The 12,211-nt window shown below is 43.8% G+C and overlaps 1 protein-coding gene across 3 annotated transcripts in view; it reads right to left on the bottom strand.

The window, feature by feature from the left end:
• The window catches only part of plcb1 (phospholipase C beta 1), a 646,154-nt gene that overhangs the window by 489,124 nt on the left and 144,819 nt on the right, over nt 1-12,211 (bottom strand). For all 3 annotated transcript variants that reach the window (XM_067989433.1, XM_067989434.1, XM_067989436.1), the window contains exon 3: nt 5,424-5,492. In XM_067989433.1, coding sequence (XP_067845534.1) covers nt 5,424-5,492 — 69 coding nt within the window. The remainder of the gene's footprint in view (nt 1-5,423; nt 5,493-12,211) is intronic.

The raw sequence follows: 12,211 nt of genomic DNA, 5'->3' as shown, positions 1-12,211 counted from the left end.
ACTCAGCAGAGATTAGAGATTGACCCTGAGACCGTGGTCTGTATAGCTCAATGTTAGCATCGTATATTTAGCTTAATTCTGCATTCATTATTAAAATTCAATAATATTATCCAAGATTATTCAATTTTTTTACTTGGCAAATTTCTTCCTTGCCCTCACGCTCCCTCCATATGTACAGTTGACGGATGCCGATCACTCTTTGGTTCCTCACTCAACTGCTGGTTATTCAGATGCGGCCACTGACAGTGATCGTTGGCAAGCTATTCAACCATAAGAACGTGAAAGGGAGCCCAATCCCGTTCTCAACCAACACTCACACACGTGCAAGTCCAGTAAGGGTTGCTGGATAGGGTTTAAGAGCAAAACCATGCTGATTTTTCCTATATTTAAACCAGGGTGTTTCACCCACACCCGCAGAAAATCAGCAGACTCAACACAGACTGGGGATCGAACTTGGGTCGGATCTAATATGTCTCAGCTACTCACCGGGATACAATGACTGAGCCAGCGAGAGAGGCCAGATTATTCTATTTCTATTTTAACACAGAGCTTTTGGCATTTCAATGTAAGTAAATTACATCACCTGAGAGTTGAACAACAGAAGCAGAAGGTATGTAGCGCCCATTTTGTAGGCGCTACGCAGCCTCCTAAGGATCCAAAACGGCATCTGGAATGCGCACGCACACTTCTAGCGTGGCGCGTGCCAGATCCCATCTTGGTAAAGGCGTTTGCACATGCGCAGATAATTAATGCCGGCATCATGTAAATTAGAGAGAATATGCAGCAGATCAGTGTGCAACGCTGATTTAAAAGTTCAGATGCGATTTTAGAACTCGACACTCCAGCTAACGCACTGTCTTAATCACACACAGCTGAACAGTGCTATTTAAAAGGGATCATGTAGGATTTACAGGTTAGTTGCTAGATTATTGCTTCAGGCTGCTGGTGCATTTGTACCTGTTTTTTGGAGGCCTCCTATACTTGAATACTAGGACTAGATGACATAGCCTAAAAATTAGAGCCAGGACTTGCAGGAGTGAAGTTAGGAAACGCCTCTACATAAAAAGGGTTGTAGAAGTTTGGAATGCTCTTCTGCAAACGGCAGTTGATGCGAGCTCAATTGTTAATTTTAAATCTGAGATTGATAGATTTTTGTTAACCAAGGGTATTAAGGGATATGGGGCTAAGGTGGGTAGATGGAGTCAGGTCACAGATCAACCATGATCTCATTGAATGGCGGAACAGGCTCGAGGGGTTAAATGGCCTACTCCAGTTCCTATTTTCCTATGTTCCTATAATAAAGTTTCAATACTCTACAGGTGGGCTGGCCAGCTGACAGGCAACATCAAGGGCACTGGCAGAGTGGCAGGGGTGGAACAGGAATGCTGTCATCCTGAGAGTGGCAGTGACTCCATGGATGTTTGGGTGATGTGCCTGTCATGGTTGAATAACTGCCAGTGTGTGCGGCCTGTGAGTTGTGGGTGGGCGGCTTGCAACAGTGGTAATGTAGGAGGGTGAGAGGAAGCATCTGATTGGAAGAGTTGAGTACTGATTGAAAGAGTTTGTCAGTATGTGGGTGATGGGGGGTGCAGTGTGTGGAGCAGTGGATGCGTCTAGTGGTGCAGTTGGCAGGAGATGACACTCGACAGTTGACCTCACTCACCTTGTCCACTTGTGTCAAAGCACTGAACTTCTTCCTGCACTGCATCCATGTTCATGGTGCTATGTGCCTGGGCATTGACTTCGCCCTCTACTGCCCCTTGAGCATATGTCTGGAGGGCCTCTTGCCCCTCTGCGGATATAGGATGTCCCTCCTTCTGTCCACCTCTTACACCAAGGCCTCTAGTGCATCATCGGGGAACCATGGTGCACGCTCTCTCGCAGGCCTGGTGCAAACTCTGATCGGCAGATTGGTGAGGTCTGCCGTGCAGATTGGAGGATGTGGGATTTAGTAGTGCGCAACCTTTATTCACTGTTTTAACATAACTCAACAGTTTGTAAACATAGGGACGGGACCTGCATTTGTGTTTTACATGTGTGATGTCTGATCTCCGTTCAGACTCCTTGCGGACCCGTATCTTATAATTTGCAAATAAGAGGTGCAGGCTGCCTTTAAGTGGTGCGAGCCACTCGTGCTATCTGGACCGCTCTGCTCATGAGCAGCCACACAACAGCACAGCCAGGCCTGGCTGCTCGCAGCTATCAGGCAAATCATCAGGCAGCACGAACGTTACGTGCTGGCTGCATCTCAAAGACCGGGTGCGGGTTAATCGCACACCGCAACCCCCGCGCCCGGTTTCAAGGGATATCCAATATAACCCCCTAAATATCAGTCCAGAAAACAAATCCAACAGGATAAACTTGTTCAAAATGTCAAGGTATTGTTCTGAAATGGCGCACACACACACACACACACATCAAGATCCTCACATTCTAGGACACCAGCTAATATTAACGCAGAACACTCAATAATATGCGTCAATACTGATTCTCATCTGTGTGGTGTGAAGTGTAGCCAGTGGAACGGAGTTACACTGCCACCTGCACTTTGTGTGTCTTGCACATAACACTGTGACAAACAATTACTCTGCAAGTGTAATTGGATGTATGCACAGAGCTCTGCTTTCTGGTCTGCGAGTGACAGGGTCACTTCTGTCCTATCAAAAAGTGTCAAAGATAGGTTAAAAATCCCGAAATTATGAGCAGTCTTCATCCCTGCCATGAGCTGAGTTCAGTTGTCCAAACTTATTGGTGAGAAGGAAATGGGACAGAGAGAGAGAGAGAGGCAGAAAGAGACAGAGAGAGAGGCAGAAAGAGACGGAGAGAGAGGCAGTAAGAGGGGGAGAGAGAGGCAGTAAGAGGGGGAGAGAGAGGCAGTAAGAGGGGGAGAGAGAGGCAGTAAGAGGGGGAGAGAGAGGCAGTAAGAGGGGGAGAGAGAGGCAGTAAGAGGGGGAGAGAGAGGCAGTAAGAGACGGAGAGAGAGGCAGTAAGAGGGGGAGAGAGAGGCAGTAAGAGGGGGAGAGAGAGGCAGTAAGAGGGGGAGAGAGAGGCAGTAAGAGGGGGAGAGAGAGGCAGTAAGAGGGGGAGAGAGAGGCAGTAAGAGGGGGAGAGAGAGGCAGTAAGAGGGGGAGAGAGAGGCAGTAAGAGGGGGAGAGAGAGGCAGTAAGAGGGGGAGAGAGAGGCAGTAAGAGGGGGAGAGAGAGGAAGTAAGAGGGAGATGGGAAGAGAGAAGGACGGAGGCAAAGAGAGAGAGGGAAGAAGGGAGAGAGGTGAGAGGGAAGAGAGTGAGAGAGAAAAGAGAAAGAGAAAAAAAGAGCGATATATAGAGTTTGAGATCGTCAGCCTGGCCTACATTGCCACCCATGATCGAGAGGTGCAGCACTGCCAACACTCTGGATTTTGTCGATTTAATGTTAAAAGTCTAGTGTTGGCCATCGATATGGCTGGAAGATCAGTCAACTTACATAGCTTGACACGACAGTACAGATTTGCTGGGTTCAGGCAATACCGGTTGTTGGGGGTGAGGGGCTGGGTTTGAAGATAGAATTTTAATCTCTGACTGAAGAGAAGGCTCGCTGAAGTGACTATGACTTCAGGTTGAGATCGGCTGATGGAAGAATATTTCGAATGGGCTGCGGGGGGGACAGAGAAAATCAAGGAAGGGGGTCGCAGTGGGCTACTCAGAGAAGCCTGAAGCTATGCAGTGAGTGAAGGTTTGAGGTAAATCAAACAAGCATTCCTCAGGCCACATTTATAAGATCGCTGGGTTTCATCAACTTCCCAACAAAAGCTGCAACAATTTTGCCTGGGATATATTTACATTTATATTTACTGGCCGTTCAAAATAAATACAGCACAAAATCGATTATTTGTTGGAGTTTAATGCCACCCATTTGCTTTGCAGTGTAACCGCACACCAATACACAAGCCCACAGTACAGTACAGGTACTCTGTCCTGCAGCCAGTGTTACTCTGGACAGGTCTTTCAGCAAAGCAAACCCCTATCACAGAGCCACCTGCAGGTGTAACGTTTACTGTCTCTGAACATTTGACACTTTTGAAATGCATTGCCCCATAGCCAGAGCCGGACATGGGAGTTTTCAATGCGTTTTGTGATGGAATATTATCTACTAATTGATTTTAAGATATAAAATTGATTGCTTTAATGCACAATAATCATGGTGTAAGAGAAATAGAAAAAAATACTGTCTCTCTCATTTCTTTGCCCATGAATCACATGCTTTTGAAACAATAGTGGGAAATCAATAAGTTGTTATCAAAATTATGAGTGTTGAAATGCTGGAAGTTGCCACTGGAATACTCCATTCCGTCCAATAGATCAGTAAAAACATTTTAAGTTCAGGAGTCTAACATTTTACCTGTACAACACTGTTGTCTATTATGTGCAGATCAATCAGTCACCAAATAAACACAAGAACCAATCTCACTTTGCTCTCTGGGTTCACGACTGATTTTGCTGGGGTGTCACGCAAGATCAGGAGAACCAGTTCCACCCAGCAGATGCTCACGATCCATCAGGGAATCATTGGTGAAGCACCAAGAGTCGATGACTCAAAGCACTCCAACTGAAGGAGGAAATGAGGCGGGAAAAGAAAAAAAAGGGGCGAAAGAATGGGAGGGAAATACACATCATCAATATTTGTGTACATTCACATGTTTACTTTTTCTTCCTGGTGTTCCGGTCACATTTACCAGTGAGGTCCTCTACAAGAGGACACATTTCTGTGCCACGTTGCACCCATCGGAAATCCCGGCGCAAAGGAGGATGGCTGGTGAATTACAACTCTGACATGTTATTATTGGCCTTTGTTGGGACTGAAAGCAGGCGTTATGGGCTACCAACAGCATTGCACTGGGACCTGCTTACCTTTTGTGCTTTCATCTTCCCCTCTCCAGAACCAAGCGGTTGTCATGCAGTTGACTGAGAATTGGGCAAATCTCATCCACTAATGGTAGGTACGGTCACTTGTTAAGTCAGGGCTGGGATTTGAAGTCACAACCCTTCGGAGTCCAACACTTTGCTGCAATAGCTGTCAGGCTGATGCGCATTATTGTGGTTATCTCTTGACATTCTGTCAATTCTCTTCACCACAATGGTGACAGGAAGTGATGGATCGACATTTTATAAACACAGATACCGAAGCATATTCACAGTTAAGAGCCACAAGTGAAGGTTTTACCAACCTGCCGCTGATTATTAATTTCAGTCTCCTCAGAAATTTAACATAATGCGTTTTGTAGCCACTGGGAAAATGACAGACAGAAAACACCTCAACTTTGTCAATTATTGTTTTTTTTTACAAATATCAAATTGTTCCAAACACTTGGGCGCGAACATTTCTGTGCAGGTTACTGAAGGGAAATTGGCATAATTTCTACGAGAGTTGACACACACAGCCTACCTTGGGAATTTTTGCATATTTTCCAGTCCTAGCATCCTTAACGTGGCTGATTTCCAGCAGATCTGTCTCCTGTGGGAGAGATGGCACAAAAAACAGGAGTTATGGAACAAAACAGATGAGCGAAGTCATACAAAATCGTATTCTTTACACAGATTGACTACACGTAGTGCAAGTCATCTTGATAAGCGAAGGCATGGCATGTATAAACCTCCAGAAGGCTTATCACCAATATAAAAACACATACAGCAGTGAAACATACCTACTACGGAAATGTGTGATTTCACTCAATAATCTGCATGCTATCACAGAATCCCAAACAATCAGACCATGCATTGTTTATTTCTACATGATTTATCTTTTGTCACATGATAATAGAAAAATGAGACAATAAATGCAATCTAAGGAGCGCATCTAACAAGAGTTAACACAAAAATATACCTAAATTTCCATACTCTTTGGCTATCAGTGGGTGAGTCAGACATTTATCTCATTAATAGCCCCAGGAATACATCAACCCTGCCTTGGGAATGGATTCTTGAATCCTATTTCACAATGCTTCTTAAATGTTCTCTGTACTTTTCTCTACTTTCTTAGCTTCTCCTTCAATTGCTTTCCTGTTGCTCTTTTATCATTTATTGGTCTATTCTTTACTATAAATGTAACTGCCAAGTTCAGTGTGATAAGGCGGCTCCACTGAATCTTCAAAATAATTCATCCATAGTAATTGCGCCTCTAAAAACTATTTTTATACAAAGGAAGTCACTTCACAATTGGGCACAGAGACACGGAATTGCTTTTATAGTGAGTTGGAAGCAGATCTCTCAGGATAGCTCAGCATCCACTTTTACTGCAGAAGCTGTTAGATCTGTCACAGAACTGAAATAAAAGTCAGGTGTGTGTGTGTGTGTGTGTGTGTGTGTGTGTGTGTGTGTGTAAGGAAGGGAGCAGGGATAATAGTCCGAGCAAAAACTTGCATTTATATAGCACCTTTAACATAGTAAAACGTCCCGAGGCGCTTCACAGGAGCGTTATAGGAACATAGGAAAAGGAGGCGGCCATTCAGCCCCTCGTGCCTGCTCCGCCATTTGATAAGATCATGGCTGATCTGTGATCTAACTCCATATACCTGCCTTTGGCCCATATCCCTTAATACCTTTGATTGCCAAAAAGCTATCTATCTCAGATTTAAATTTAGCAATTGAGATAGTATCAATTGCCGTTTGCGGAAAAGAGTTCCAAACTTCTACCACCCTTTGTGTGTAGAAATGTTTTCTAATCTCGCTCCTGAAAGATCTGGCTCTAATTTTTAGACTGTGCCCCCTACTCCTAGAATCCCCAACCAGCGGAAATAGTTTCTCTCCATCCACCCTATCCGTTCCCCTTAATATCTTATAAACCTCGATCAGGTCACCCCTTAACCTTTGAAACTCGAGAGAACACAACCCCAATTTGTGTAATCTCTCCTCGTAACTTAACCCTTGAAATCCGGGTATCATTCTACTAAACCTACGCTGCACTCCCTCCAAAGCCAATATGTCCTTCCGAAGGTGCGGTGCCCAGAACTGCTCACAGTACTCCAGGTGCGGTCCAACCAGGGTTTTGTATAGCTGCAGCATAACTTCTGCCCCCTTGTACTCTAGTCCTCTAGATATAAAGGCCAGCATTCCATTAGCCTTCTTGATTATTTTCTGCACCTGTTCATGACACTTCAATGATCTATGTACCTGAACCCTTAAGTCCCTTTGGACATCCACTGTTTTTAACTTTTTTACCATTTAGAAAGTACCCTGTTCTATCCTTTTTTGATCCAGTTATCAGACAACATTTGACTCCAAGCCACAAGGAAATATTAGGGCAGGTGACCAAAAAGCTTGGTCAAAGGGGTAGGTTTTAAGGAGAGTATTAAAGGAGGAGAGCGAGGTGGAGAGGCGGAGAGGTTTAGGGAGGGAATTCCAGAGCATATGGCCGAGACAGCTTAAGGCAAGGCCGCCAATGTTGGGACGAAGGAAATCAGGGAAGCACAAGATTTGTTGGAACGCAGGGTTCTCGGAGAGTTGTAGGGCTGGAGGAGGTTACAGGGTTAGGAAGGGGGCAAGGCTATGAAGGGATTGGAACACACGGATGAGAATTTTAAATTTGAGGTGTTGCTGCACTGAGAGCCAATGTAGGTCAGCAAGCACAGGGATGATGGGAGAACAGGACTTGAGTCCCAATATTTTCAGTGTAGAAGCACATTACTGACAGTGCCTGATGCTGTCAACACTGGGCAAATCCTAGGTGTGAGATTTTCAGTCATGAATCAGTCACATACCTAAGGCATTGCCTCGAGCCAAAAACATAAGCAAGCTAACGGCTTATCACCAATATAAAAACACAAAGTACAGTGAAAAATACATACCATGAAAATGTGTGATTTCAATTCAAAATCCGCATGTTTTCACAGAATCCGAAAGAATCAGATCATGCACTGTTTATTTCTACATCATTTATCTTTTGTCGCACGATATTAGATCGCATTTATTATCTCATTTTTCTAAGTCGCGTACCTAACTGAGTTAACAAAAAAATATACCTAAACTTCCATACTCTTTAGCTATCAGAGGGTGAGTCAGACACCTATCTCGTTAAAAGCCCCATGAATGCCTCAATCCTGCCTTTGGAACAAATTCTTGAATCCTCCCTCACAATGCTTCTTAAATGTTCTCCTTATTTCTTTTCTGCTTTAGCCTCTCCTTCAATTTCTTTCCATTTAGCTAAATTGTGAGGTCCCTGCAACTCTTTTATCATTTATCAGTCCATTCATTATCATAAATGTAACTGCCAAAAACTTAAGCGGCCATCAGCCAGCTGTGACCATCATACGGATCACAGGGGTTGTTTTGATCCAAATTCACTGTCCTGGTTCCGCTGATGCAGCTGCTCCAAGTCACTGAGTTTTCAGAACAGCCTCAATCGCAGTCTCAATTACCTGCATTATTTATAAATATCCAGCTCATGCTACGCTAACCCCATTCTTTTAGAATTATTTTCTCCCAGCTTCCTTCACCTCTCTCTCTTGAAGGTGATGACTCATGCTGGAGTATGATTCCATGGGCATTGCAGCCTTCTGGAATCTCGTCCAGGTGACCATTCTGGAAGTCCATCTGACTGTGGGGAGCAACCCTGTCTTTGTGCAACATCCAGGTCAGGGGCCACTGGAAGGTGATCAAGAATGGCACCCTTGGCTGATTTTGTCCACTGCCTAGTCCAGGGACACTGAAGCCAATTTTCAGTGTCTCAATACTGCCCTGGCTGAGGTTACCTAACTCAGCACAGGCAACGGATCAAATGAATTATGAATGTCTTGGCTTGGTTGGCTCAGTACCATATCATAATAGCCAGTGCACTTACTGAGCCATTGGGCTGTCAAAATATTTTGGGAAACCCTCAAAAGTTGGGGAATACGAATGCAAAGGTTATTACAGTTCTTGTATCCTTCGACAGAAACCAGGATTGATGGACACAAGAAGTTAATTTATTTCAGTCGTTGAAGACTGAATCACTTCAATTAAGATTTTTATCACCAACGGCTTGCCAGGTCAAAATATTTAATTGTAAAATATATCAACCCATTTGGAGTAAGAACCTTGCCATTTTGAATGTGGGCTAAATGAGCAGACTGCAGCTGTGCACTTCCCCCCACCTGTGGCCTGGTCCTTTAAGCAATGATACATAGGTAAGGTGCAGGTTCATTATCACCTCTGTCATTTCCAGCAGATTGACAGGAAGGTGGAGCCAGTTGGGCCTGCTGAAAGCTGGAGAAGTTAAACACATTTTTTTTTGGTGTTTAGGTACAGCGATGAGTGCAAATATAATTTTTTTTAAAAAAAACTCACAAATCATAAAGAAAAACATCCTGCCCTCTCTGGAAAAGCAACTTAAACTTAACTCAACTTTTCGTCCATGGATAATAAAAAGTTTTTAAATGTAATTTTAGTCCCTTAATAAGTGACTCTCCAAAAGATTCAATTTATGTCGGTTTTGTTATTCCTTTTTGTTGTTTCTCAAGTATTTATGTGTAACAACTGTTCTTACTAAGTTTATTAGAGGAAGTTCAACAACTTATAAGAACTGGAGAACAGCTGGGCCTAGCTGGGTCGGACAGTGGTGTTTTCCAGCATCTTCCCAGCATGTTGAAGGTTGAAAAAGCAGTTAAAAAGGCATACGGGATCCTAGGCTTTATAAATAGAGGCATTAAGTACAAAAGCAAGGAAGTTATGATGAACCTTTATAAAACACTGGTTCGGCCACAACTGGAGTATTGTGTCCAATTCTGGGCACTGCACTTCAGGAAGGATGTGAAGGCCTTAGAGAGGGTGCAGAGAAGATTTACTAGAATGGTTCCAGGGATGAAGGACTTCAGTTACGTGGATAGACTGGAGAAGCTGGGGTTGTTCTCCTTAGCGCAGAGAAGGTTGAGAGGAGATTTGATAGAGGTATTCAAAATCATGAAGGGTCCAGACAGTGTAGATAGAGAGAAACTGTTCCCATTGGCAGAAGGGTCAAGAACCAGGGGACATAGATTTAAGGGGATTGGCAAAAGAACCAAGGGCGACATGAGGAAAATCTTATTTACACAGCGAGTGGTTATGATCTGGAATGCAGATTCAATCATGGCTTTCAAAAGGGAACTGGATAAGTATTTGAAGGGAAAAAAATTGCAGGGCTACGGGGAAAGGGCGGGGGAGTGGGACTAGCTGGATTGCTCTTGCAGAGAGCCGGCACGGACTCGACGGGCCGAATCGCCTCCTTCTGCGCTGTAACCATTTTATGATTCTATGATTCCCAGGCAAAGATTTGAGTTGGGGCATTGTTTAATGATCCAGATTTCTACCTAAAAAGGGAGCAAAGGGAAAAAGCACATCGCTCATCGTAAATTCAGATTTCCCTGACTCAAACATGCACCACCTGGCCTCACAGCATGCATCAGGAGACGCTGAAAAAAAACAGTTTGATTTTGTTTTTAGATAAAAAGTGGAAGGAGACCATTTATATCCATCATTGGCACTAAATGGAAGTGATGTACAGTGAGTTACAGGATGGGACCCTGTGGGATTGACAGCTATTTATACAGAAGTACTGGCAATGAACATCTAGAGACCTGAATGAAAGGTGAACTTCTTTTACACTTCAGAACCACTTTAAAAAGATGGATTAAAAATAACTTTTTTTTTTTAACAGCAGCATAGCAGCAGGTATGCTCCAAAGCACAAGCGTCACAGACTGGCAGGATGGAAGTTTGTGTGTGGGATTCCTAATACAGTCAATTCCCAGTCTTGATTACCCCATGAAGGAGGGGAGACAGAATGCAGGCAATGAACCTGACCACAGGGGAGGGAATTCTGGAGCGTGTGAGTCACTCCAGGCTGTTCTTGTGTGCCTGCTGATCACTGGCTAAGTACAGACACAAGCAGAGGCCTGGGAACGGGCTGCCAGGCTTGCCATTGCGAAGGGGGCATGAGGGGTAGGGTGTTGGGTACCAAGACAATTAAAGGAGGGGAAATATATTTTAACAAAAGGGGCAAGGGAAGAAAACGTAAATAACCATTTCAGTAGCAATCTCAACCCAGAAGCGAAATTCTGTTTGCATGCAAGTGCCAATGTCGGCTAATCAATTCATTTGAAATTTCCACAAATACCCTGTCATTTACAAGTGACATCTACTCTGATGTCAATTAGTCTCAAGCTGTCATCTCAAGGTCTTGCTGAATTATGGAACAATGTAACACTACACAGATATGAAGCCAGGAGTGCCATTTCATCATTCAGATTCAATCAAGGTTGAGAGAGAGAGGGACAGAGAGAGAGGGACAGAGACACAGTCACAGAGTGAGACACACACACACACACACACATACACGAGAACATTTGTAGTTGGCATTTGTTTAGTTCGGGTTATAGGAGACCAAAGTGAATTTCCTGGTTTACATTATTACAACTGGCTTCATTATATTCCGACTAGGATAAGGAAGCTGGATAATTTATATTAAGCAATGCATACCATAGATCAAGTCTCCCTGCATTTGCAGAATTCATATAATGTCAAAGTGCCTAGAATGAGCTGGGCTTTATTGCTTCCTCCGTCAAGCCATCTATCAGTAATCTACTGTCACTCCACAGGTTCATAACCTATTTCCTATGTTTCACCCCTCTCCCCTTCCACAGTGGGACAACTAAGAATGGATTGCTTGGTAAGAAGCCCTAAAGCATGAACTCCCAAACCTACCACTCCACAGCACTGTACACCAGTGGTTCTTTGGCTTTCTGTTGCTGTTACTAAAGTTTGACATCATTGGGTGATTAGATATGCACCTAGAGAAGAATTTCACATAGCCTCTTCCACAGGTCCTTATTCTTTATGGGATTCCAGAATAATCATGGAGAGCTGAGCAATCACTCTCAGGCTGCTCCTCACTCCTCTTCAGAACTTCAAAGCATCAATGTGGGCCAAATAGAAGCTGCATTGGCTGAAGTCAAATACAAAGCTTCTGATCGCAATCATTTATTTCAAAGATTTAAGCAGTAGAGGAACCTATCATTCTAGAGAGATTGCCTCAATGAAGACAGGAATGTCTACTTTGTGGTGAAAAGTTCCAACAGTTCATGGACTGTTTTGTGTTCTGTAGTTCCTACGTCTTTTGCCTATTCAGCTAATGATCCTTTCTGCATGGCTGTCGACTGGAATCCCGTCAATTAGATGTTAAACCCAGAAGCTGAGATGATAAGACTTGTTGATCAGTCACTCCCTG

This window comes from Heptranchias perlo, chromosome 8, assembly GCF_035084215.1.
Source record: "Heptranchias perlo isolate sHepPer1 chromosome 8, sHepPer1.hap1, whole genome shotgun sequence".
In the NCBI taxonomy this organism is placed as follows: domain Eukaryota; kingdom Metazoa; phylum Chordata; class Chondrichthyes; order Hexanchiformes; family Hexanchidae; genus Heptranchias; species Heptranchias perlo.
Note: the sequence above shows the minus strand (reverse complement) of the source record. Positions and strands in the feature narration are given on the sequence as shown.